This window comes from Haemorhous mexicanus, chromosome 11 (assembly GCF_027477595.1).
Source record: "Haemorhous mexicanus isolate bHaeMex1 chromosome 11, bHaeMex1.pri, whole genome shotgun sequence".
Classification (NCBI taxonomy): Eukaryota; Metazoa; Chordata; class Aves; order Passeriformes; family Fringillidae; genus Haemorhous; species Haemorhous mexicanus.
The window spans coordinates 14,045,071-14,072,823 of NC_082351.1; the positions used below are offsets into that span (position 1 = coordinate 14,045,071).

At 48.4% G+C, this 27,753-nt stretch overlaps 1 protein-coding gene across 6 annotated transcripts; it reads right to left on the bottom strand.

The window, feature by feature from the left end:
- Positions 1-972: 972 nt before the first annotated feature.
- SLC41A3 (solute carrier family 41 member 3) lies at positions 973-27,753 on the bottom strand. 6 transcript variants are annotated; one of them, XM_059856545.1, is made up of 12 exons: positions 27,623-27,753; positions 25,496-25,812; positions 14,968-15,075; positions 14,086-14,157; positions 13,136-13,280; positions 10,976-11,122; positions 8,215-8,359; positions 7,244-7,323; positions 5,247-5,381; positions 4,309-4,457; positions 4,090-4,189; positions 973-1,844 (listed from the first exon to the last, which is right to left on the bottom strand). In XM_059856545.1, exons 2-12 carry the CDS (start codon positions 25,784-25,786, stop codon positions 1,306-1,308), a joined length of 1,911 nt encoding a protein of 636 aa, XP_059712528.1. In that variant the 5' UTR covers positions 25,787-25,812; positions 27,623-27,753; the 3' UTR covers positions 973-1,305. The 6 variants fall into 6 exon arrangements, with proteins under 6 accessions (XP_059712528.1, XP_059712529.1, XP_059712531.1 ...); XM_059856546.1 differs by lacking the exon at positions 27,623-27,753 and adding an exon at positions 26,861-26,964; XM_059856548.1 differs by lacking the exons at positions 25,496-25,812; positions 27,623-27,753 and adding exons at positions 15,828-15,926; positions 20,669-20,798.

A 27,753-nucleotide genomic window follows, 5' to 3' on the forward strand; every position in this document is an offset into this window, starting at 1 on the left:
GCCCCTCAAAGCGGGACTGGCAGTCAGATGCTTTGCTTTCCCCACGGGCTGCAGCTGGGGATAAAGCAGTGACACCCAAGGCAGGGCAGTGTGTGCTGAAACCTCCCTGCCAGGGAGCTGCTGTGCACAGCCTCTCCAGCTCAGCAGCACCAGGCAATTTGTCCTTCATGACAAAAAAAAGGAAGAGGAAACTTGGGGAAAGGGGAGACTACAGCTCTTTTATTTTTCAGGGAGTGCTTTTCCCCATGCCTGGCAGCCCAGAGCTGCTCAGCTTTCACTGTCAGGGACCTTCAGCCATGTGTGGAACCCATGCAGGGGCCTCAGCTCTGCAGTGGCTCTGGGACACCAGAGCAGAACTGGGAGCAATGGAACACCCATGGCCAGCAGGCACTCCACACAGCTGATGTTCAAGTGGTTTAGAGCTGGCCAGGTCCTTGAATAAGGCATCACGGGGGACTTGACCTCCCCTTTTCCCTTCTCCAACAAGAAGGCAGATAATTAATAAAGGTGAGGCCTAGTGACATTTTTCAAAGGTTGGATCTATCTCCTCAGCTCCTGACTCTTCAGCATCTTATTATCTGGAGGACTCTTGTGCTTCTTCAATTTCAGAGAGAACTGGCTGCTTCCAGCCCCAAAAGCGTCCCTGACATGTCCTTGGTAGCACTAGACTGCCACCCTGGAGCAAGGACCTGAGGAGTCACTGGCCACAGCCTTGTGCCTGATCATCACCCAGACCAACACAGGCAGCTCCTGAGTGGATGGTGACTGTGGGAGAGGCTTTAATTCTGACCTGAAACATCTGGGTGTCAAAACATTCTTTGCTAGGAAACCGATTTTCCTGAAACCCTATTAAAATTGTGTTGTCCAACCCTGAGTAGATAAGAAAAAAACAAGAAGTTCTACCTGGCAAGAACTAAAACCAGGCAGAGTTGTGGCAAGAAAAAAGCAACCTGCAAATCCACAGCATTACTGGTTTTTTTTTTTACCCACTTTATTTATGTGTGTGTTTCTATAAACATTTTAACTACTGGACATTTCATAAACCGTAAAAACAAACCTTCCTGCCCCCAAAATGCAACCTAACCAGCTTTTTGGTCAGACACCAGCGATGCTGTCAGGGCAGGTGGGTGGCATCCCTAGATAACCTCCACTGGGCATGAGCCAGCAGCTCACTGCCTCAGATCCTGAGCCTCTGACCTGGTTGCTCTGCTACTCCAGGAGCAGGAGAAAAGTGGGGTGAATAAGGAATTTCCCTTGGTGGAAAGTCAGAGTCTGGTGGAGGGGCTGCAACATCCACTTGCAGGATCAGACGCAGTGACCTCGGCAGGCTTTGGAGCAGCCTCGGGGCTGTCTCAGTGCTGGGGATTGACACCACGGCCCAAATGCTCCTTCCTTCCTTCCTTCCTCCCCCCCCAGTGGCCCAACTGCTCCTTGTTGCCTTTTTGCCAGCTGTGAGCAGGGGGTGCTCCCTAAATCCGCTTTGCTCCCCTCCAAGGGCAGGAGTTTGTGGGTGCTGATTCCTCGGGGCCAGCTGTAAGGCACGGTGGGGAGGGCAGGGGGTGGCAGGGGGGCCCAGCCCAGCCAGGTGAGCCAGCACAGAGTGCCAGGCACCCACCTGGCACCGTGCCACACGGGGGATGAGAGCAGCACAGGGACTCTCAATTGCCCAGGTTCATGTCTGTGCCGTGGATGAGCCAAACCAGGCGGAAGCAGATGGCCAGGAACCCAGTGCCCAGCAGGTCCCCCAGGGCAGTGAGGTAGGGGATGGAGAAATTGTCTGGGTCCAGAGCCTTCCTCCACATCAGGCGCACGATCAGGTCGGCCACGTAGAGCAGGATCCCCACCTGGGAGAGGCAAGACAGGAGGGCACAGAGAAGGAAACAGACAAACCCTGGGCTCAAAGCCAAAGGGAGGTGGCCATGGCAGGGAACCAGAGCTAACAGGGATCACTGAGCATCCACACCTTCCCCAGAGAGCTGGGGTTCCTCACTGGGATGGGTGGGGTGGGGTGGGGTGGGGTGGGATGGGATGGGATGGGATGGGATGGGATGGGATGGGATGGGATGGGATGGATGCAGCTGGCTCCTACCCTTTGGCATCACGTAACCCACAGTGCCACAGCCCTCTGCTGCCAGCCACAAGTGCAGAGACCCTGCTGGAACTGCTCACCAGCACTGCCTGCCAAACCAGAGCCTGGCCACACCCAAAGAGTCTCCCAAATGTACAGTTCCTATCCCTGTGCCTTGAATGGGAGTGCTCCCACTCACTCCACCAGATGAAGGGTTTCTGTGAATATGCAGGCAACCCCAAAGGATAAGTTCATAGCCAGACTTTTTTCTCTTCATCCTTCTTTTTTTCCATTAGAAATTCAGATCATGTCTGCTTTGTTTTTCCTAAAAGTCTCAGTGGACAACTGGAGTTTGAGGCAGTTTTTACATCAAAGCCATCCCAAGTAGAACTGACATGATAGAAAAAAAAGAAAATCTTTTTTTTCATCTCAACAGTTTAAAAATCTTTGTTGTAATTTCTTTTAATTCTTATTTCATTCCCAATTCTGATAAACAGATGGCAGGAAAAAATACTTTGGTTAAAGATTAAAGACTGTCTAGTTAATTGAATTAAGAAGGGAGAGAGAATTTGCACCCCACATCTGTGGTCCCTCCATGGGAGACCACAGCACATCAGGAACCAAATCCTGAGGCAGCATTTCTAAAGGTGAAAACTGCAAGCTGGGTAGGGAGAAAGAAAGGAGGAGAGATGGGGGAAGTAAATTAAATGAAAGAATCACAGAAACTAAAGCTGGCTGGAAACTCGAGAGTTTTACACAGATCATTTGTCTTCCTCAATTCAGGATCAAATATATCCACATCTTTCCTGATGGAAAACATGTTTAACCTGTGCTAAACAACCCTCACAGAAGGAGATTCCACACTTAAAGCAATCAGCCCCATAGGTTTTTTCCCCCCCATATTTGTTTTTTTCCAAGGCCTAACATAAATCTGCCTTTATCCATTTGAAATCCATGATTTCATGTTTCCTCCCCCAATGACCACATAGCAAATGTTACTCTGTCCCTTCCTGCAGAAGTTTGGCATTTTAAAGGCTGTTAACCAGACTTTTCCCAAGTCTCTCTTCTTTGGACCAGTTAACCTCAGTCCATTCAATCACTCCTCTGGGGTCATGTTTTCTGGGCCTCTGATCTTGGGCTTCCTCCAACTGACCCAAACTTTCCCCCAACTCTTTATCTTTCTGTCTTTCTTTATAAAGTATAACAGAGGGGAAAAAAGTCCCAGGCTGAGTGTGCCCTCCTCCACTGGCCTCCGTGGGAATCTTTTGGGGTCAGTGGTGTTGCTGGGATGCTGCTCTTTATGCTGTCATTTATTCTTGTATTTTCATGCCTGGCTTTGGTTGAGCAGTTACCTCAATGCATAAAGAGAAGAATAAATATTTTCCTTTAAACTGTGGCTGTGTTTCTGGGCTTAGGGCTGTGCAAAGGTCGAGGAAAACTGATTGTTTACACACAGAAGGAATTCACCCTCAGACACAAGGCTGCTTGTAAGGCAAAGTGAGAGTCAGCCACCTCATCATGCAAATCAATGAATCACTCATTTAAAAGGGCAAGTGAAGTCAGAGCCTCTGTGAGTTCAGGCAACAGCCACATGAATTTCTGAGTGAGGAAAATAAAGTCTACAGGGCAGGAAAAGCAGCAAAAGGGAACGAGCAGAACAAATCAGATGATCTGCTCATTGCCTGCCAGGAGCTTTTACTTTTGAAGATGAACTGCTCAGGGCCCAGGCTTTCCCTTTGTTTTTTGCCCACATGGCCCTGCCCAGAGGGATTCCCAAGGTTTTCACCATAAAATGTGACAGTGGTTTCCAAAATGGGTGGGGGAACCTGCTGGCTGCTGTTCACTGCTTCTCACCTTGCTGGGATGAGCAGTGGCAGCCTGGAAATACTTGGAGCTTAGAGACTCAGGGAGTGAACATTTCAAAGCAAGGTACTTCTTGCTGAGTGTGTCTCTGCACACTTACTGCAGCTCAGGGGATGTTGAAAAGTTTTTCCTCCTCTCACACCTGATCCCTCACTCACCCCAAGCACAGTTGTGCTCATGTGGGAAACTAGAGCCTGGCAATTTGGGTGAAGTATTACTGGAGCTACAGAATGTACATGATTCTTGGCAGAAGCACACCTGAAATGACAGGAAACAGAGGCTGCTGCTGAATGTTTTACTGTGACTCCTTTTTAACCTGGAGAATGCTGGTTTTATGCTATCTGATAGATTCCTTTTGGGTGAGAGTTGGGGTTTACCTGCAGCAAAGCAGCAGCCAGATAGAACATCACAAAGGTGAAGGACAGGGATGTGTGGCCTCCCTGCAGCAGGTGGATGGTGTAGAGGAACACCAGGTGCCCTGGGATGACCAGGAGGAACAGGACCCGGGCTGACTTGGAATTCACCCCTGCAGAGCAGAGACAGAAAGAGGGGTAACAGCAGCTGGGGAGGGTAAGGGGAGGACAGGACACAGGGCATATTTTAATGCATAAACCTGGGGCTGCCCCCTCCCACCAGTCTCATTGTTAATGCCTTCTCTAGATCACACACACATAGGAAGCATCTGCAGGATCAGCCCAGCAGCTTTGTCTAGCACTGAAACTGCATGCCAAAGGCTTTGTGCTCCGTGCTGATCCACTCTGATTCTTGCAAACACTCCTCTCAGCTGCTCTCTGCCTCCCACAACTTCTGCTCTGCCTCACTGCAACAGATTTTCCCAGTTTATAGTTTAATCTAGCACTAACTCTCAACCTAACAGGGAAAATCAAGAGGAACTCTATAAAGACAACAGACCCAAAATTGAGTTTTGCTGATGCTCAAGCATTTCCAGTGCTGAAGATGGAGGAATTGCTGATTTTCAGCAAGATTATGGTCTATTCACTGCTCTGTCCACAGGTGATGGCTGTAGGCTGGCCATTAAAATGACTTTCTGTTAGATCAAATCTAAGATTCTTTTTCAATTACTTTCTTTAGTGCTCCCTGAAGGCCACTTTCTTTGCATGCCAGTGAACAAATATGCCTTGAGCCTTTTTTTCATGCTGCCCACTGCAAGGATGCTTCCTCTCTGATCTGAGTATTCTCTGAGGAAAGGGAAAGTTCTGCCTTTGAAACCCAGCCAGTCCTTCACCAGCCAGGCTTGGGAAAGGAGCTATCTGTGATGACAGAGAGACGTGGACACCAAGGGTTCAGGGTCTACCTGATGAGAAGAATGTGGTGCATGGGTTGGGCCAGTTCTGCCTCATCTTGTATGGCAAAACTCCAGGCATGCTCCAGAAGTGCAGGAATGTAGAAATTCGGCTGGCTTGGATGGCAACCAGATTCCCTCCAACACCTGTGAGGACAAACCACAGAAAACCTGTAAACCACCTTCACCAGAGCAGGAAAGAGCAGTCCAGAACCCAGCCTAAGGTGAGTCAATCTGCATTCACTGAGAGCAGCAGTCAGAGAAAGAGAAAACCTGATCCCTGCATCCCTAGGGGTGCTGCACTATTCACTTTGCAGGAACAGCTCCTAAAAATCAGGAAGACTCCAGTAATTGTGTTCTTCTGACTGCTGGCTGAAAACTTTTTCCCTTTCTCCCCAGCACTGGATGTGGCCTCTGGAGATGATGTCGTTGCACCTGGTTGGACACAGTCTGTGGGCAACACCTGGGAAAAGCTGGGCAGATGCTGCTCATGGCCCCTTCTTGGATTTACTCACTCAGAGAACCATTATTGTTTGAAAGACAACAAAGCATCACAGAGAGTGATTATATGTCTGTCTGAAGGTACCTAACACACTTGTTCAATGAGAAGGAATCATGAGGATGAATTAGAACCCAAAAAATGTTAGCTAATTAAAGTAAATTAATTCATTCCAGACTGATTAATTGTAGCAAACATGAAAAAGCAGCTACATTTTCCAGTGAGAAATAGAGGGATAATGATCTGTGGAGCAAACTTCCACCACCCTAAGTATTTTCAGGGTGGAAATGCACAGAAAAGATAACGGTGAGTCAGATGCTACAGGCTTCTCATGCCTTCCCTTCTTTGGAGAAAAAAATCACCATTAAATGTGAGATTTTCCAGATGGGAATCAAAGTGAAAATACTCAGGCTGTCTCATTGTAGCTGAAGATGGGACCTGAGCCATGCACTGCCACGCTCTGCACAGGCAGAGTGAGGAGCTGCCTGTGCAAAGACACAGAGCACTGCACAACTCTGCCACAGCTCTGCCAAAAGGGTCACCTGTCCCCACAGAGCCAGCTCTGGGGCTGTCATTGCTCAGCTAAATCCCTGCTGTCTTCCCAGGCTGGCTCCTTGACCAACCATGCTGGAAAGGGTTTGTCAGCAGGGTGGTTGTCCTTATGCAGACCCAGGAAGGTGGCAGCTGGGTGACACACCGTGGCACTGCCACAGGACACCATGCTTTGAGGGTGGCACAAGGCCCTAGGAACCTGGGTTTCCCTTGGAATGGGCCTGTCCCACAAGAATGTCATAATAGCAGAAAAATAAGCTAGTGGATCTTCAGTGACACCAGGATCCCCAGCAGCTTGCACTGATGGGAGTGTGCATAAAAGTACTGTGAATATAAATATAGATATAGATATAAATATACACAAAATATGTTGAGATATATATATAAATCCAATTATATGTAATCCATGTATATGGTCTTTTTACATATATATAAAGATATATATTTATCTCATGCATAAATATAAACACACACACTATATATATTTATATTTTTTTATATATATATATATATATATAAATCCAATTATACCAAATCCATGCATATAATCTCTCAGATACATACACATGTATAATCTAATTATATTACTAGTTATCAACATTCTGTATAGGAGCTGATTGCACCACACAAATCACTGAGTGGAGGTAAGGAAACAAGGGAAAATGGATTTATTGTGGCACCCCAGTAGGTTTGGTTTTATGAAAAGTGTCAGCGTAGCTCTCAGAGATGCTGTTAACTTTTTTGCACAGCTCTGTCCTCTGTCCTGCTCTTTTGCTCCAGAGACACTTCAAAACATAAGCAGGAACGTGATGGGGACCAGCAGCTTCACTTCCACTCACCATGGGAGCAGGGAATTGAACACGGATCTCTGTCTAGGGGCAATGGTGGATGCCAGAAGCCTTGGGAGGAAGGGGAGGTACAAATAAAAGCATGCATAAAACCCCCATGCCCAACCTACCATTAATCACAGGTGTGAAAACTGCCATGCCTTCAAAGTTTGGGTCAGTTACAGTTTTGTCCAGGATGAGCCCACCAATGCTGTTAAGAAAAGGACAGCTAATGAGGTTGGACCAATCTTTTCCCAGGGCAATTCCCACACTGAAAATAGCACCCTGCCATGGGTTGCTGCATCTTCCCCATTGCCAGGGCTGGACTGTTCACCATGTACTCCTTTTACAGCTCAGCTTCCACCAACAGAAATTTGTTAATGGCATAATGAGTTCAGAAGGACATCCTTGCCCACCCTCAAGCAGAACTGGTAGTAGTTAGGGAAGAATTATCATCCTCCCACAAAGTTTTGTTACACTTCCATACTGGATTTAGCAAGTTTTAAAAATTTTCTTCCAGATCTCATCTGAAAGATGTAGCACAGGAAGAAGGAACTACCTGGCTCTACATTTACCAGTATTTTCTCTTTACAGCTGGATAAGAATGATGTTGAAGCCTGACAATTTGTGATGATCCAAGCCTGACAATTTGTGATGATCATCATCTGTGCTTTCAGTTTCCTGGCTTTCACCCATGTGGTGCCTGGATGTGCCAGTGAGACTTAGAATGATTTGCTTTTCCCAGTCCTTTGGGGGCTCCTGATCAGCTGTCTCACAAATAAGAGACAGACTGAAACCCTTTGGCACAGTTTGTATCTCCTTTATGGAGGACTGAGAAGGATCAGAGGCAATTAAAAAAAAAATTGAGAATCTTCTCTGGCAAGAGAACATTCTGCAGCAGGAGAAGGTGCTGCAGGTGGCACAGAGCACTTCAAACTTTACAGACTCATAAGAGAGTCTGTTGGAGAGTCACCAATGGCTGAGAAGCTCTGGGCAAATACCCTGCTGCTATTCCTGCCAGTGTCACCTTTGGTGGCCCTCTGAGTGAGCCCAGGGTGTCTCTGCAGGGTGCACACAGGGCTGGGAGCCGTGCCTCGTTTACCTGCTGATGCTCATGGCAACAATGACTGGCTGCCACCCAGACTTCAGGACTTCAGCCAGGGATGGGCTTTGCTTGGCAATGGCAACCCAGAGAGGGATCATGACAATGAATACAGCACAGATCAGTGGAGAAAGGTACTTCACATCTGGCAAGGAAAAGAAATATTGAATTAAATACCTGTAGCTTCACCGGTTGCCAAAATAGTAATGCACAAAGATGGGAAGAAATGCAGCAGGATTCTTGCTCCAACCAAGTTATGTTACAGGAAAAATCACATGAAGCATGATAGTCCCCACAAAACCACCTCATTCCACCACAGAAATTCATAATTAATCCCTGAAATTCACTGCTAGAGGATGCTGTTTGAAAATCAGCAGGATTCAAATCAAGTTATATTTAAAGACGAACGACTCTCCAATTCCATCTCCAACTGAGAAAGACAAAAAGTAACAAAATTCCTGGCTTCAGGGTGCAAATCAAACAGCAGGGCAAGGGGGAAACTCCTGTGTGGAAGCTGCATCCCACTCAGGGCAGACACCTCAGACCTTCACCCAAAACAAGGTAAGAAGCACTTCAGGAGGCAAGCCAGCAGAATTGCTGAGCAGCTGGTCTGCTCTATGGGAACAAATGTTCTCTGGCACATATAAGCCAGTTCAGATCTGGGGTTTCTTTTGTGCTGGCTTGCATGAGTTTCCATTAGGTGCTTTTTCCATTCAGCAGAGGCATATCCTTGGATCTTTAGAAGCAAAGAAATTAAAAAACAAGTAGATGTGCAGCACTAAAAGAAAATAAACATGACTCAGAAGCATGAGAAACACCTTCGAGCAATGGGGCTGATGCCAACCCTTTTGATACAAAAATGCTTCTTCAACAAAGCTCTCCATCTGGTCTCTGAGCTGGGGCCAAAGGCAGTGGGATGTAATGCTGGCTTTGCAGGTAGTCTGGGAGATGAAGCAGCTCAAAGTGTGCATTTTTAACAGCACCACTGCCAGGGCCTTGGGCTGCCTGGGTAAGACAGCGCTGACGTGATGGCATCTTCTGGGAGTGAAAGGCTCTTACACAAAGAGGTGCAAACAAAGAGGTGCAACTCTTCATGAGAGGTTTCAGTGAGCACTGAAATGAAATTCCTCCTGGGGGTCAAGAGTTTGGTCAGTGCACTTCACCCTCTGGAGTCATCCAGGACAGGTGGGTTGTATGACAGACTTAGCTGCTGAACTGGGTCTCTTCCCCACACCACATGTTGTTTTGAGCAATTAATTCCTTCTTAAACAATGCAGGCACAGAGCACTGGAGTTGATCAAACCTTATCAGAGCCCACAGAAAGGCTCCTGGTGGGATGAATGGTCTTCAGGCTCCACATTCCAGTTCTGCCACATTCTCTCACAGGCAGCCCATAAGCAAGCTGAAACCCTTTGGCACAGTTTGTATCTCCTTTATACAGGACTGAGAAGGACCAGAGGCAATCAAAAAAAACCTTGAGAATCTTCTCTGGCAAGAAGATATTCTGCAGAAGGAGAAGGTGCTGCACCAGGTGGCACACAGTACTTCAAACTTTACAGGCTCATCAGTATTTTTGAAGGATGCATACACATTCTGGTAGGACCCAGAAGTTTTTAGAGTGTGACCTGTATCTTATTACCCACTGGTCAGGGAAATGGATTTGTTCAAGCACCATCAGCAGTGCCATCCTTCTACCTGCTTCACTTCATGCTCCCAACGACTTGGTGTCTATGTGCTGACTATTTTCCATCTCAAGAGGCTCTTTAAACTACTCTGGCAACCCCAGAAATGCTCTCTGGTCACAGCCACAGAGGTTATCATGTTGTTCTGCCCTGTGCTCCCTGGGAGATACTATCTGAGGCACAGCAACTGAAAGATAGATTAGCTTTACAGAGGCAGGTGCAATGGCATCATGGAAAAATCCTGTTAAAAAAAAAAGCACCTCTGAAGCTCAAGGAGGACAGGATGGAAGCAATTCATAGGCCTCTCCCTGCAGTGTGGGCTCCTTCACTCCCTCACTTGTGCTTGCACATGGAATGAGTTATGCAAACTGAGAACAGCTGCCTCACTGCTTCTGCTCAGTCTGGAGCAACAGTTTGGGTTTCAAGTGGAATTAAGTTTGCTGGATCTTTTTATTTTCCCGTTTCTGTTCTAGCTTAGGCTCTCAGTAAATAGCCTAACACTTTAAAAGCAACAGACACATATCACCAATGTTTTGAACTTCTGAGGGTCAACAGGCACCCAAGCCTTTGGCAACCAGCAGCACAGCTAACCCCAGACCACAACTCCTACTCAGAGTCCTGCAGGCACAAACACTCCAGACTACTTTTCTCCAGTGAATATCTTGTTCATCCATGACTCTCCACGTGAGAGGATACAAGAATATTTTGCTAGTGCCAAAGCCCTGGAATTGCCTTGTGAAGAAGGAGCTGCTATTACCCATGCACAGGAAGTAGTTTTGCCTGGCTAGTGACAGATCGAGGAACAGTCTCAGTGTCACACATGTCAGCCTCCTGTTCCAAAGCTGCACAATACATGTGGGTCATTTCTTTGACAAATCCCAGTTGTGTTTACTAGGCTCTGCCTTCCAGTTTGTTACTAAAACACAGTCTGGAAAAAGCCTCTCAGGTCGTTTTTCTACCCCAGTGGCATGACAGCCTCCATTCTGAATCATGCCAGGAATGCTGAGGCAGCCTTCAGTATTTTCCCAAGGATTTGTGAGCTCCCTTGCTGAGCTGCAGTCCCCTGCTGAACACTGTACCTATGTATTTGAAGAGTGTGCTGCTGATTCCTGCCAGGAGGGAAAGGGTTATCAAATCTCCCAGGCTCGCTGCTATGGGTGTGGCGACATTGTCTGGATTGATCCCAACTTTCCTGGCTCCAATGATCACACCAATCATCACCAGACCTAGAGAAGACACAGAGCAGGCATCAGAGAGAGCATTTGGCTGTGTTTTACCCCAGAGCTGCTGCTCTGGTTCCCAGAGGGACGTGGGGGTCTAAGAGAAGCAAGAAGCACGTTACCCACAGCAGCACCATGCAGCTGGAGATTGGGCACCCCCAGGAATTTGTCCTTTTGTTTTCACCAACCTGAAGTGCATGACTCTGTCCTTATAAACTGCACCAAGGGCCCAGAGGCACACAAGCAAATTCCAGGGATCAAAGCAGATACCAGCAGGCAGCCCAAATGTAGAAGCTCCCCTCCTGAGCAGCCTAATCTTTGCTGCCTTGAAGCAGGAGCAGGCACGAAGCACACTCATAGATAAGCACACAGCAGGCATGCAGCAGCCTCTTGGTGCCATCCCCTCCTCTGGATTCCACAGCACAAAGATATTTTCCATATTAGACTGAAATTTCTCCAAGTTTGAATCACCCAGGAGCGATGAGCTTCCTTACAGTAGCCAGCATTAGCCTTTCAGCCCAGCCATCAGACTGAGCCCTCATGTCCCAGAGCCTTTGGGGCTGCTTTAATTTGCACTGGGTGGACATTGATGCTGTGAGCAGCTCCAGAGTCAAGGGGTTATGGTGGTGGCCCACATCTCCTCCCTTGTCCTCTGAGGTGCCCCTGGAATATTGAGCTGCTTTTCAGCATTGCTGGGGAGAAGAGAGGTTTTGCTTGTCCAAGTTTAGGAGCACAAACCTCAAACCCTGGTGAACATGTGGGAATCCCTGAGCTATCAGATCTCTCACAGGGCTGTGGAAAAAGCACCTGGAATAAGCCCTGGCCAGGCTCTACTGCTAACTAGCAAAGGCAGCCTTGAGACATAAGACATCCCTTCCAAGTCCCTCTGTGGCTGACAGGCTGCACCAAAGGAAGCCCAAGAAATGGTGATTCCCCCTCCAGCTCACAACCTCACTGTGTCTCACAGCCCCTCCACAGCTGAGCACGCACAGGAGCATCAGTGAAATGCTCCATATGCATCTTCCCTGATACAACATCCCTGACACAAAAACACATCCTCACACAACGTGACATTTCCACAGCAGCCCTCCCAGACACCCACACTCCCCTCCCCTCATGCTGCTCCCCTCCCTGGCCATAAAAACAGCAGCTTCCCCTCGGGCACACCCACACAGGCTGCCTGTGACATGTCCAGGGAAAAAACTGATGTCAAACCTGAGAGAGTACAGCAGCAAAGCCTCTCTGTACCACAGCAAGGAGGGAGATTGTAGGGGAGAGTAATGAAAGCTGAGCTGCTGGTTTTTAACAACTGCCTCATCCCACGTTTTCCATCAAAGGCATCTCCAATCACCCTCTGACTCCAGCTCCAGGATATGCTGTTGTTCTAACTTGTACCTTTCATTTAGAAAACTTGCAGCATCCTTTGTGCCAGCTGCTCCATTCAGGGTATCATGCTGCCCTCCTATGGCAGACCCACAAACTGGAGATCTTCAGGCCACTCAGAGCAGCTCCTGCTGCCCAGCCCCTCACATTCCCCTGGAAGAGGGAGAGCCAGGGGAGAGCACTGCCTGGCTCCCAGCTCACAGCAGGCAAACTGCAGGGCTGGCCCCAGGGTGTGGGGTGACCCATCTAGGGTCTGGATTTGTCAGCCAACAGACCCTCCATTCCCTGGTGACATGATTTCACCCTCCCCTGGGAAAGGGACAGTGTAGATGGCTCTTGTGACACCCCAGAGACACAGAGTGGGGGGTGTTTGTACGGCCATGCACAGCTTGGGGCACTTTTCATGTGTCACCTGAAGCACATTTTATTGCTGCCTGTGGATGCTGAGAGCAACAGACCATGGGGGAAGAGAAGCAAAGGCAGGATGGCGAGAGGATGAAAGCAGCAGCACAGCTCCCTGCACCCCTCCTCCCTCTGCCAGACCAGAGGGATGCCAGCTGGGCCTGCCTGGTGGAAGGGACAGCTCATTCCCCACCTGAGGCTGCAGGGTTGATCTGAGGAAGCAGAGCCACTCACCAAGGGAAAGTGCAGCTATGAAGGCCGTGGTCACACTGCTGGCACACAGCACAGCAGCCTGGCTCAGCTCCACAGAGCCCTTGGAGATGGCTCCCAGGATCACAGCAGCCACAGCAGCCAGCAGCCCCACCACGGTGGCCTGGACCTGGGGACCAAAGGACAGCTGTGAGCACTCACCCACATCTGCTCCTGGCAGCCCTGGCTCCACGACTGCAGCACTGCCACAGCCTGGAGGGCAAAGCCTGGCACAGATGCTGATTGTTTGAGTATTTAAACAGCATCCCTGCAAGGCTCCACTAGATCAAAAAAAGAAATCCTGACAAAGTTTGCAGAAAATCTCTGGGGGCCTGCAAAGGGCAGATAACACTTCAGCAAAGGACACTGAGTCCAGCAGCAAAGGAATAGCCCTGGTCAAGACAAAAATGGGCTCCCCATCAGCTCTGCACTCCTGGGAGGCTTGGAGCTGTGCAGGGAGATAAGGGAAAGCACACACACACATGCTGCCAGCCCTGAGGTCTGGCCATGTGCAAACTCTAGGCTGGCTCCTGGATTTTAACAGGCAGAAGAATTGGCTTTACAAGAGGCAATTTCTCCCATCTCTCCCCTCCTGCCCAAGGCTGATTCCCAAACAGTGTCAGTAAATGTCAGGCTTTATCCAAGGGCTGCTGTGAAACAGGAATTGTGCCACAGCTCCTGCTGCAAAAGGAGTTTTATTAGTTCAGTTTGTCCACAAAGGCAATGAATGTCTAGATGTGTTTTACAGCTAAACTACAAGCTCTGGGGCCACACAGAGTTTTACTGGAGGTCAAGTCCTGGCTCTGCTTGGCTGTGTTGAGGATACCTGCCCCAAATCACCAGCTCTGCATTCAGCACTGCTGGAACAGATGCTGCTGGTCTGCAACATAGCAAGAGAAAAGGGATTTCTGCATCTCCCAGCTGAAGTGACTCACCTGGATAAGGGCTAAATTGCAGGTGGCCATTTTCCATTGCTTCTGAGCATCATCCATCTGTCCAGTGTTAGCCTAGGAGTCAAGAGAGATACCCTGAAAAGCTGTTCCTGTGGTACAGGTGGCTGCTGAAGGCAGTTTCACCTGCTCCCTGGGGGAAAGGGGCTGTCAGAGAGAGGCGAATGCAGGTCACCATCTCCCAGCCTTCCCTGCACTTCCTTCTTGACACTTTTCCACCAGCCCAGTGTCCCAGGGGCATCAGAGGCTCACACTGGAGGTGCAGAGGTGTTGCAGTGCTCTGCTAAAAGTGAAGTGGGCATATCCACCACAGCCCACACAGACAAAAAACTGAACAAATTAAACCATTTTTTGTCCTTTGTTCCCCCTAAATTGCTCTGGTAAGCTACAATTTCTCCCGAGGCATAATAAAAAAAAAGACCAAAGTAAACAAAATTGCTTAGGGAGACAGAAGAGATCAAATACAGAGCAGCAAAAGCTGCTGCAGGTTCCAAGAAGCCTCAGTCAGTTCCCCCCAAGGTAGGATTGCTGGGAAGCCCTCAAGGATCAATACCCACAGAAAAGCAATCCAGCACTGAAGCTGACAGCTGTGGAGCCCTGGCTTTGTCTCCTTCATGTGTCACAGGGCCCCAAATACCAGCAAGTGGCCACCCAGGGATTAATTCACCTTCAAAGTGCAGATGGAAATGCTCTGTTCCAGTTACAAAATGAGGGCAAACACATTATTTTAATGCTCACACCCCACCAGTTTCTAGTTAGCAGAAAAGGGCATCTCTCATACACAGTGTGATTATATAAATGAAGAATCTCCTGATGTCTCCTGCTAATCACCACCCTCCCCAAATTAACCAGCTTGTTAACACTCACAGCAGTGGAGAGCCTGGATGCCAGTGTCATCTCCAGGTTTCCCTTCAGGCCAACCAAGGCAGGAACCAGGATGAACACTTCTGTGATGGTCCGGAACACGTCCCAGTGCTGCAAGGGAACAAAGGCAGCGACCTCAGCTCGTGGGGCTGCCCAGCCCAGTGCTGCTGCAGCCCAGGGCAGCAGGGCCTTGTCTCAGCACCCCCAGGTGTCCTGTGCACACAGGGGCAGAGGCTGCCCTGATGCATTTCATGTTTTGCATTTTGGGAGGGAAGGAAGGAATTTTCAGCTTGCAGTGTTCCTTCTCATCTCATGCACAACAAAGCACTGCCCTAATGGGGAAGGATCTTTCCTTCTAGGGGAAACAGAAGATTTTGGAAACCCACCAATTAAAACCTGCCTTTAGCTTCAATAAAGACCAATGTTAAAAGTAATTAGGGTTCACAAACCAAATTATATAGTGCATGTTCTCCATCCTCTAGAACCTCTGTGAGTAGAACCTCTGTGAGCAGAACCTAGGAACCTCTGCTGCTAACCAAACTCATAAGAACAAAACCAAAGATCTGGAAATGGATCTCACAAGAAGTTGTGTCTGTCTTTTCTTGCCAAACTTCAAGTCAAGTATCTAAGACTGGTGAGGGGAGGGAATGAGATTTTTGCATCTCTTCTCCACAGGCAGTTCCTAAATCTTCCTCTTACCAAGCACATTCTCAGTACAGCTGGAAAAAGGTTTTTGAATTAAGATATCTCATAAGCCAGACTGCTGGGCCAATATCTTGACTGTTGTTTCTCCTCTGAAGCTGAACTGTACAAAGCTGTTGAACCAGCTGCAACACCAGAGACAGTCTAAAAACGTAACAAACCTTGTTGACTGACATGTCTTCTCTAATTTTTGTACCATAGAGTGCCTTGGATAGAATTCATCCCTCCTCTGTGCATTCCAGGGTGTTGGCCAAGCCCTGCTGTAGGCAGAGAGGTTTAAATCAGGATGAAATCACAGAATGAGGCCACTCAGCATGAAGGACAAGTAACGAGCCCAACATCTAAGAGCAGAATACAAGGAAAAAAGGGTGGCTGCAATGAGCCAGATCAAAGGTCCATCTAACCCCTCCTTAGCTCTGCCAATAATCCAGTTTGGGTGTATAAAACAACAACAAGTAAATGGGATAACTCTCCTGTGTATTTTCCAGACTCTGACTATCTCCACAGGGTACTGAGCTGCTGGGGGTTTTCTGCACACTTCCCAGTGTTGAAAGGCTTTCCCTTTAAGGTCCTCATCCAAACTCCCCCCTCCAAGCCATGTGCCATCCTGTGCAAAGATTTCCATAGCTTAGCTTCACATCACATGAAGGATGAATTTGTTCATTCTTTCCAACTTGCCACTGGCTCATACCCATGGTGGCCCTGAATGCTGGCACTAGAGGACAAAACAAACCAGCACATCCCTACCCACCTTTCTCACACCCACTGGGATCCTATAAACCTGAACACCCAGGTGGCTGGACAGACTCAACAGATGGTGACACATTCAGCTGCCAGCCTGTAAGGAAATATATACAGGGTGGAACAGCTCAGTGTTTTCCTCTGGTGGTGCCATGGGAAGCTGTGGGGAGGGGGTGGTGTCTCTCTGCTGGGAAGACCCCACAGCTTCCTTCTCAGTCAGGATGGATGAAACAGGGGCTGAGCCAGTCCTGAGCATGTGGTGCAAGGCACCTCAGAAATGCAGATAACAGGCAAAACATTATTATCAATATAAAAAAGGCACTTTTTATTATTATCAACATAAAAAGGGCACTTTTCCTGGCAGTGGTGGAACAGGCACATTTCAAAATGTGCAAGGTACATTCCTCTTGCATAAACCAGCAACAACACAAAAATTCTCCCCTTATTTGACACACTACAGTTTTGTTTAAATTTGTTACCATGGAACTTAAATACCTGAGAAAAGCTAGGGGTGGGCATCTCTTTTAGAGATTCATATCCTCTTCTCTCCTCTCTCTTTAATTAAGAATAAAGATCCAAACACATCTTTGACATCTTCAAAAGAAAGAGGAGAAAACACAGACTTCACAGTCACTATGTTGAACTCCCAATCATTTAAAGCACAGAGGCATGCAGAAATTCATACTTTAAACCTTGCATATTTTGCACATAAAAAGACAGAAATAGAAAGCAACAGAAAAACTCAACTGTTTGTATTTTCTGTGCATGCCACCTTTGGGAAATATGACTTTGGTATATCTAGGTAAGCTCCAGTCCTTGTGACATAATAGATTTTGCAGGTCTCAGGCCATGAGAACAGAAGTTCCAGCATATGAGGTATGACTTTTTGGGACTCTGCCTTACATATAATTACACCTGAAAGCTCTGAACAATTAATAATCACACAACTGTACTAATAAAAAAAAAAAAAAAAAAAAAGCTGACTTAATTGCCTCTATTTGAGTCTCATTAGTGACTCACTGAGAGCCTAAGGAAAGATTCTTAATGATTTATACCACAACAGCCAGGACTCCATTGTGTTGGTGACTGCAAAAATACAGAATAAACAGATGATGCCTGTGCCATCACCTTTCAGGACTGTCACCTGCAGGAGGGGCTGAGGGGGGCAGTTTGGAGCCATTCAGGCAAGGAACTACCTGAATGAAGACACCTGGACAAAGCCTAGGAACTGTCTTTGTCCTTTGAGACAAAATCTGGCCTAGAAAGAACAAAAACATTCCATGCAGCACTGCAAACCCACAGACACAGAGCCAGAAAGAGACTCTTTCCCACTTCACATTTTCAGAATGGAGTTTCAGCCCTAAAACTCAGCTCTGAAGAAGCCTGTTTAATAATTCCATGTTCTACCCACAGCAGCTGGATGTGCTCATGGGAAGAGTGGTTATTTATCACGGATGAACTGAGCCAGCCCCCAGCCTCAGTGCAGCCCTGCTGCAGCTCCTCACACTGTCCTCACAGACCCACCCTGTCCTCTTACCTCCCCAGGACATCCATCTCCCATGGCAGCAGCTCAGAAGCCTCAGAGGTTTTCCATGGCTCTGAACAAGTCAACAGAAAGATCAAAATATCCTAGAGTACAAAATGCAAGCCAATTCAAAATCCTTTTCCAAGCTAATCATCTCATGGGCTTTTGTCAACAAAGGACAGAGATATCTTATATCTGTGACTTCTATTTGGACTGTGTCCCACTCCAGTGGTGTGGAAAGGGAAAATGAAAGGGAAGCTTTCCTCCTGAATTCTCTGGTTGGAAATCTGATCAGCCAGCTTCAATATGGTTCTTCACCTTACTGTAAAAAAGTAGGCCAAACACTGGCAGGGCCCTGCAAGGTCTCCAGCAGTGCCAGCCAGCCCAGAATCCAGATGGACCAGCAGCCAAGGACCCCTGGAACAGAGGCAGAAATGTCCAGAAGGAAAAAAACCTGTGCCTTGCTATCAGCCCTGCAGAGAGACTGCATCCCCTGCACACACAGGAAGGGAAAATGGCAAACGTCTTCTTCTTTGGGCATCCTTTTCCTACAGCATGGGAGACTCAGGTCTGAGCCTTGGAGTCAACTGGGCTAGATAAATCTCTTCTGCTGATTTTTCTCTCAAACAGTGATACAAACAGCTCTTGCTTTCATCCCAGAACAGATCGGAGTCTGCTAAAATCCTGAGAAGTTTGATAGGATACAAATGAGCAATTTACACTTTGTTCTCTTTACAGCCCTGCAATATGAGCCCTGCAAAAGACAGCATCAGCTGGACTCACAACACAGAACCAAGTTATTTCAAGATATTTTGAATGTAATAAAAGAAGGGCAGCAGGATTAAACTCAGTGTTATCTATGCTCCAGATACCATCCTTAAGCTTGCCCATATATCTCCCTGTCCAAGGCAGACACAGAGTTTCCTAAGAATGGTCTGCAGCCACTAGGGTAAAACATTCCTTAGCCAGAAGAACCACTAGAAAATGGGCAAACCACAGACTCCTGGACTTGAAAAACCTGTAGTTTCAGTATGTGAGCCCTCATGCCTGGCAATACGAGTCTCATGGTACCTGGCCTCAAGCAAACAGACTTGGTGTCAGGTTCTAGTTGGAGAGGACTGTGAGTTTCTATCTCCCACACGTGCAGGACATTGAAAATAAACAGCTCAAAGACAAAGAAGCACAGAAGAATATCCCAGACCTTTAAAGGCTAAGATCTCTGCATTCTCCCAGCTACTGGTTTTGTTCTTAGCTGTGGGGTTGTTGATACCATGGCAGCTCACCTCCCTAACATCTCCCCTGTGCTATTTGTGACTCTCAATGTGCTGGGCTCCCTCCTCTGGGAGCTGAACCCATGGACTGACCATTTCTATTCCAACATACTGCACCAAAATATACACTTCCTGTGGTTGTGGTTTACACCTGACCCCATTTCTATGAGTCAAGTGAGCAAATACACAAACTAGATTGCACATTGTCATTTAAAGGACAGGTGCAAGGTAGGCATACATGGCCTGTGTTTCCCATCAGTTTGGGTACAGTTACATTTTTGAACACAGCTCAGTTCTTAGCAAGTGAATTGATTTCTTCTAGACAAAGACCTATTCACTCCAAGGTACAGAGTGGGTATGTGCTGTGTCTTTCTCCTTCTTTGAGACAAATGCTAACTATCAACATAACATCTTGGGTAGTTTGAGAACTTCTGCAATGCTGCAAGACAGGTCTGTGCCTAAGCACAGCACAAGGTGGAGATGACAAACATAGCCCAGAAAGAGCCTGTGCCACTCCAGTTAACCCTTCTTTGATGTGCCTTGTGCTCCCTTTAGTTCAACTTCTCTGCCTTCCTTGTTTCTTCCAGTGCAAGATAAAAACAAGCAAGGTATTGTCTTTCCAAACATTAAAGTATCCATATTTAGCTCCTCCTGTGGTATTAATGCCAGAGAATCCAATGTACTCCAGTGAGCTCAGAGTGTAGGATATATCCTTGGGAAACTCTGCCAGCCTTTTGATTTGTAAATCCACCAGCATGAGATGCCCAAACGAGATCAAATTTTGCATTTCTATTTGTGCCACCAGCACAAAGGAAAGGTGGATGGGATGGATCCTGGTTGGGGGCACAATGGTGTAAATGCTACAGCACTGCCTGGCAGTCAGGGGAAGTTATTCTAAATCTATATCCACCTCAGGAACTGCCCAAGAAGCACTCAGTTCATAGGCAAGGCTAATCATTTTACAGTGGCACACCTCTCATCACAGTATCTAAATGCTTTCTAGACCAAAGATTATATTAGGTTGCTTGCAAAGGACTGAGAGCATGAATTTGTCTCTAAGTAAAACCGGTAGTTAATAACAACCCTGACCTAGATCTCCTTATCAGCAATTTTTGAAGGAAAGAAATGATATCATGCAACAGGGGAATATGCTGCACTCTGATCCAGTTGCTTCACAGGAGTCTCTAGCAAAGTGTTCAGCTCCACAGAGAAAAGGGAGCACGAAGTCTAACACACCCAGAGCAGTGCTAGGCAGCCATCTGACAAGCAGTATTCCACATTACAAGGAACCCAGCTACTGATCTAAAGGAGATGGATGGTGTCTCTCCAGCACAGAAAAAGCCTACAGCCATACTGCTGACTGGCTGCTAGGACCACACTCATTAAAAACAAACAAGCTCAAAAGCTCAAGGTCAGAGCCTTAGCCCACCCTCTCACTACAAGCTGTCTAATCACAGGTACCTACTTGAACAACATCCATCAAGAGGCCAGCAGCTACCATTCCCAAGCCAGCCAGGAGGAATGGCACAAAAATCTGGGAGGCAATGGAGAATGAAGTCTCTGGGAGAAATCCACTGGCTGACCTGGTCAGCTTGCAGGTGAAACCTCTCAGCTTCTTGCCATGGAAGCACAGTTCCAGCTGTAACTGGGTGACCACCATGGTCACACACTGTTACCCCATGCTCAGCAGGAAAATGGAGGGAGATCAGGACATGACACAGATCCTCTCTGTAGCTCTCTCCAAAGCCAGAAGGAATGTTTTTCCTCAAACTACTGCAACGATGCCAAATTCCTTTAGTTTCTTCTCCTCCTAGGAGCACGTCCAGACGATTGCAGCAAGGGTATCCTCCAAAATTGGTTCAGCTGGGTTGAGCCCAGGTGGCAGCAAATTCGATGGACACAATTTCTCTGATTTATATCCAGGGGGGAATTAAAAAAGAGAAGAGAAGATTGTAGAGATGCTTGTGGACGAATAGAAACGAGCCCACACCCCATTCAGCTCCCACCACTTCGGTAAAAACCAGTAAGACCTGCTCAGGCTACAGCACTGAAAGAGTAACAAGTCACACAAGAATCCCTCAGCGTGCTCAAACACACTGGTGTCCTTTCTCCTCGGGTTACATCTCTTGTCAGAGCGCGGCGCGCGTTTGCTACGAGGGCTTAATGTGTAAGCTGCTGCCAACCAGCCCGGCTCCTCGCTCCCACCACAGGCATTGCTGAACTTTCCTCACTCTCCCGGGGCCGAGGAGGTGGGGAATTACCAACCACGGTCCATTCTGCACTTCTCCAAGGTGAAGAAAGGTCAAGGAGAGCAGGAGCCCACGTTTCTCTCAGCTGACGGCGTTACGCAGGTCTCGTCCCCAGGCAGGTGACACAGCTGAGCCGGCTGGTGACACAGGATCTGCCCTTCTAGACCCCGGCCCCAGGCAGGTGACACAGCTGAGCCGGCTGGTGACACAGGATCTGCCCTTCTAGACCCCGGCCCCAGGCAGGTGACACAGCTGAGCCGGCTGGGGACACAGGATCTGCCCTTCTAGCCCCTGGCCCCTCGTGTCCGCTCCATGCTCTCGGTGGGGCAGAACAATCAGGCTGTGCCAGCTGTACCTCTGAATGACTGGCTCTCAGGGGGAAAAAAAGTTCAGAGAAGCAGCCAATAAGCTTCAAAAGCGAGCACCCTTATCTGCTGTCATCACTTCAACTTTCTGCTAGTTTGCAAAGGCCGAGATAAGAGTCCTAGCCCGAGCTCATTTAAGGTAGCTCCATAATCTCTCTGCACGACCGGCAAGGGAGAGAAAGGGCTTGCTGTAAGCTGGTCACCCTTCCTGCTCTAAAGTGAAACATGCTGCTCCTGCATTCTCCTGGGAAGTTCTGTCATTGAGAGAGGGGTCTCTCACCCCAGAGCTTCATGCTTAAGGAGCCTATACAAGGTCAAAAATCAGAGCTGCACCATGGCTACATACAGCCAAAATAACTTGTATCCTGCTCCGTAAAGGCTTCAGCTCAAAGTCAGGCATGCAGGGAAAAGAGTCATGGTATTATGTCTGGGCTTCTTTCTAAAAATTATTTTGGGCAAACTAATTGAATCAGGGGGTCAAAAAGCTTTAAAAACCACCTTTTAGGATGGATCAACCCCTTCCCTCACATTCCCTGCAGAGAGGAAAAGGCTAATGGCTTGTGGACTCTGTCCTTGTGACAGGGTCCCCAGCACTGCGGGGGAGTTGGAGAGAACATGACATGCTTGCAGCTAAATTGGGAACCGAGGAAGCTCTCGGCCATTCAGACAGTGTTTCTTTGGTCTGAGCTCACACCAGCTGAGGTGACAGAGCAGATCTCCCTGGAAGGAAGGCAGAAAACAAATGGGAGCTGCAGAGGCTCTGTCCTTCGCTGCTTTCTAGGCTGTTATTTTGGTACAGCCCCTAAAGCCTTCTCCACTCCCAGCTGCCTTGGTGTGTACACCTAACAATGGTCCAGTTAGCTGAAAGCTAACAGGAGAGCACCTTTCAGCTAATCTAACTGGAAAAAAAAGTCCCACAATATCTGAAAGAGCTAGGTTAATAAAAATCCTGTAATAACCACAAATGACTCAACCTCTTTATACCAGCTGAGAAGAGAGAAACAACAGTATGAAGGCCCAGTTCTAGTCAGTCATTCACAGAGGCTTCAAGGAAATAAAAGACAATTTCTGGACAAAACTTCTGGACAAAAAAATAGGTTTTCCAGTTCTAATAACGTGCCTACCTAGTCCCATATGTCATTGTATCAGCTAACTGGATTGATGACAGGCAGAAGCATTAATGTAAAGGAAATATCAATGAGACTGAATGACTCAAATGACATTAAAAAACACAGCAGCAACACATCCTGTACTGAAGCATCAGCCTGACAGAGTTTATGAGTTTATCACGCTCCATCTCTCTCCTCCTAAGCAAGCACCATAAAAAGCCCTCAACCAATAAATCAGTATGCAGAGAGGTAATTGGTTCAGGTGACCCATGTGTGTACACTGGGCCACTTTATTATGCATTTAAGGAGCCCCTGATAAAGAGCCACACCATATTTATCAGCAGAGAGGTGCATTACATTTTCCTGGCAAAGAAATATACCTTATTTGTCCAGAAAACATACATCAGGTTTGAGAAGAAAGAGAGCATTGCTCAACAGTGGGAAAAAGATTGTAACTAGCTAGTGAAAAAACTAAAAAAAAACCCCAACAGCTCATGGCTGTGCCACTCAAGATGACAAAACCTGGAGAGGTTCACTGCTGCCCTGCTCTGCATACAGATACATCCTCATGCTGCCAGCTAGTCAACAAGTAGCGCTGCCCTGGAGGAGCCAAAGCAGAAACACCTTCTTGGGTGAGTCCTGACCCTGGTCTAGACCCCCCATCCACTGGCACAGTTCAAAAAACAGGACACAAAGACAGAAAGTGTCTGAGAGCACAGTTTCATACCTACCTTGTCATCCCTGCAAAGAAGAGACAGAAATGCCAGAACACTCTCACAACGTGGCAGTGCTGGCAGCACTGTCCCAACACCAGGGGCTCACAGGGGAACCTGGTGATGCTTTCCAGGGACTGCAGGTCCCAGCTGCTCCAGCACTACCACTCCTGATTCTGGGGGCTCTCTGCCACACCAAAAAGTGAATTTTTGTTTCTAACCTTGCTCTTCTCCTCCCCACTTTAGGAAAGGGCAGAGAAGAGAAGTTTTGTGCAGAGCTGGAAGGCAGGCAGATGCAGAGTTCCTGGGGCCCAGGGACTCTCAGGGATCCACTGCTGCCCCACAGAAACAGCAGCAGCAGCCAGGCAAAGGCCAGGACTGGCTCAGGAAAGAAAGGCAGCAGCAAGTCCTTGCTGAGATGTGCTCAGGCAGTCCATGGTCATGCACAAACAGCCACTTGCTCATTACCAAAAGCCACGTTTCCTATGAGATGTTGCATGGGTTGATTTCCCATACTTTTAGCACTACTATGATGGTTTTTAGTGAGCTCTGTATTTGCAAAAACAGAAAACTGAGTTTTGCAGTTTCAGAGGAGAATGAGGTTTGCCTCACATTCTGTTCATATTAGTGGCTCAGTTCCCTCTAGGAAAAATAAAACTCTCAGGGAAGAAACACTGAAGGAAAAGTCCTCCTCCAACATCATAAAGCCATCTGCAATCCATTTCACACTTTAATAACTCACAGAGGAAGAAACATACATTTAATGTCAGAGATCCTTTGGAACAGGCAGCTCTAGAAAGTCTAAAAAATAAAACCAGAAGTGGCTGCTCGGTGTTCAAGGCTGTTGGGAATAATGTCTAAGGAGACAAAAAGTAGTTTGACACTGGGTTCTGCATTTGCCTGGTGTTCTGTGATGTGACTAGACATTCTGCTGGGTATCAAGTACATGCTAAGGTCAGTTAAGGATACTGTGTCACTCCTAAGCCTTAGCTCTTCTAGCTCAGGGAGATCAGCCCTGGGTTAATGACAAAGGAACACAGCTCCACATTTGTGGAAGCTGTCAGTGTAAGCACTGTAGCTTCTGTGTCCCTGTATCAGTTAGGTCAGGGTAGTTTGACCTCACAGCTAGTTAGACAAATAACAGGGTTAGCAAAAAGGCATGCTGTTAGAGGAACCCAGAGTGCAAAGGCATGGCAATTTATAATCAGCTTTAAACTGTCTAAAATTAGGTGCTGATCACTGCCTTAAAGGTCTGTACTGCTGCACCACAGGAGGAAAGGTCTCATCCTGATCATCACAGAGTCAGAAATAAGACTTAAGGAATTCAAGTCTTCTGCTGATATGGTGAGGCCTTAGAAAAGGACATGGTGCACAGGCAGGGCTGAGCTGTTGTGTGAAATGTTAACAGTGCTGGGCTGGCTGATGCCTTGTGCAAGGAAGCAGTGGGTGCAGGACTGTCCAGAGCTACATCCCTGAGTGATGTCACCTCTGTGTCTGCTGCAGTAAAGCACTGTGCCACCCCAGGCTGTGCTCACCCACCCTCTTCCCAGGACCAAGGGGAGATCTCTGCATATTCCTAATCACTAATCAATTAGGACTCCACATACTTAATCATCTGTATGTACTCTTTAGTACCGTGTTCTCTTCTTTATCCAGAGGAGGAAAGGCACCAGAAAAGAACCACATGTCTCTTGAGAGCTGCACAGAACATAACAGCTGACTTTGAGGGACATGCTGGCACAGGAAACTGCTGCAAATCCTCCCTTCCTATGCCATTCCCAGAGGAAATCCCCTACCTGTGAAAAAAAGTCCCTCACTTATCCCACAGGTATGTCAGATGAGTTTCTCCCCCTTACCTGAACATAATCCAAAACCATGCCTGCCAAGACCATGCCAAGCCCAGCCAGGAGGTATGGCAGGAGAACTTGCAGGCAAATTGAGATTGCTGACTCTTCCTGTGACTTTGCCATGGCTGCTTTCTCCTCAGCCAGCAGCTTCTGCTGTGCATGCAGAGAGACATCCTCTGGCTCCTGGCTGCCAAGTCTGCTCTCTCTGTGTTTACCCTTGCTCTTTCCTCTGTGCCGGGGTCGCTCTCCATTCCTGGACCTGCCCTCTTTCCTCCTCTGCCGAACTTCCTCACCTTTCATGGTGGTGCTCTTGGATCACAGTTTTTCTGAAAAACAAAGTCAGAAACAATGAGATAAAAAAAGAAGTATCAGGTAGGTGAGAGACAGGAAATTTGGCATTGTGTGCACTCCACGAACCTGAAGGCAAACTACCACCTACTCCCCAAACCCAAGATGCTCTGCTGGCCCCAATACTAGTACTTAGTTTACCTTCAACTTTGTATAGTGTGGAACCAATCTCCCTTTCTGTACTTGCATCTCTTCCTAGGCCTGTGTTCATGCTTGCTGTGCATCCTGGCTGTTCCCCTGAGAATGTCCCGAAGAATAGTGCTGCACATGGCCTGAACTCTTGACCCACCAGCTCTCACACTGGGAGTCACAACTTATGAGCTCAGCAGAATCCAACCCTTTTCAGGGTTAGCCCTTTTCAGGACCTGACCCCTAGCCAAGGGGTGGGAGCAGCAGACTTCCTTATATCCTAGCATCCCACAGCCCAGCAAAGGACTAGCATCCAGGTGTGTCCTGTGCTTACTACCTAGCACAGCTGTCCACCACTCCTCAGTAACAAGACAATTCTTTGATCTTCCTGCTAATCTGGATACTTTTCCTTCCTTTTGTGCCTTAGTTGACACACATGCACTACATGACTCATCCATCTACAGAGAAGTTGCCATGACCCCATAGCATCTTACAAGCAAAAATAATCATGCAAAACTCTAACCAGCAGCCCTTTTGCTGCCATCAAATCTCATTTCTTGATGGAACTGTCACTCATACTGCCTGTCCCACTGCTGGCCCAGGCAGTGCCTCGAGTCTTTCACCCATCACCTCCTGCCAGCTCTCATCGGGATTAACCTCCGCCAGATGTTCCCTGACGCTCTCATTTTCATGATGGAGCACCCCGAGTCCCTGCCCAATCCCGGGTAGGACCAGCCCTCTTCTCGCCCCAACATCTGGAGAACGGAGGGAACAGCTGGGAGGCCCCCAAAACCGCTGGGGAGCGGAGGGAGGGAGGAAAGATGGGCAGAAAGATGGGGAGGAAAGTCCCGCTCTGCGGGCGGAGGACCCGCGGCCCCGTCCGTGCGCGGCGCTTACCGGCTCGGTGTGCTGCGGGGCGCTGCCCGTGCCGGGGCTGTCCCCGCGGGGCCGCGGGCGCGGCCGGGGCGCTGCGAGCGCGGGCGGCTCCCGCCACATCGGGGCGCGGCGGCGGCCGCGGGTTCGAGCCCGGCCCCCGCCCGCGGAGGCGGAGGCGGCGCCGTGAGTGGCAGCCGCCGGTCCTGCCCCGGCGCCGTGCCCGCACCGCCGCTGCCGCACGCCCCGCCACGCCGGCAGCGGCCCCGGCCCCTCCCGGTACCCCCCGGCCGCGGCGGGGACACTCCCAGCAAGGACGGGTGTCGCTCGGGGGACAGCCCGGAGCACGGCCCGCTCTCCCCCCGCCGCTCCCGGGGCCCGGGGAGGGTGGTAGGGAAAGGGTGACGGCTTCCAGCGTGGGCAGCGTAAACAGGAGGCTGCAATAAAGAGCTGCGGAAAGACGTTTCCTCTGTTTGGGTACCCGGTCGGGGTGTTTTCTGTTGGGTTGGTTGGCGGGGTTTTTCTCCTCCTCATTTTGGCATTTGCGAGTGCTCGTGTTGCGAGCTTCCTGTGCAAAAGCCTGCCCCCGCCACCGGCAGAGCACAGATCCCGTTGATTCGGTTTTCTCCCCCTCCCGTTCTGAATCAGCGTGTTAAAAATGTGATTACAGCATCCGTCACATTTAAGCACATAAATCTCATTAAGCGCTGGAGTAACCGTACTCATGCAAGTTTCCTGAATCATGCAGCTCAAATTTCCAGAACAATTGAGGACATTAAATCATACCTCAGTACCAGAGCAAACTTATATCCTGCTGAAGTCTCTCAGATGTCATGCTATGCTAAAGGGCTCTTACAGATAAAATAGTGCCCCTGGCTCAAAGCAGGGCACACCAAAAGGGGGTGAAGGTTTTTTTA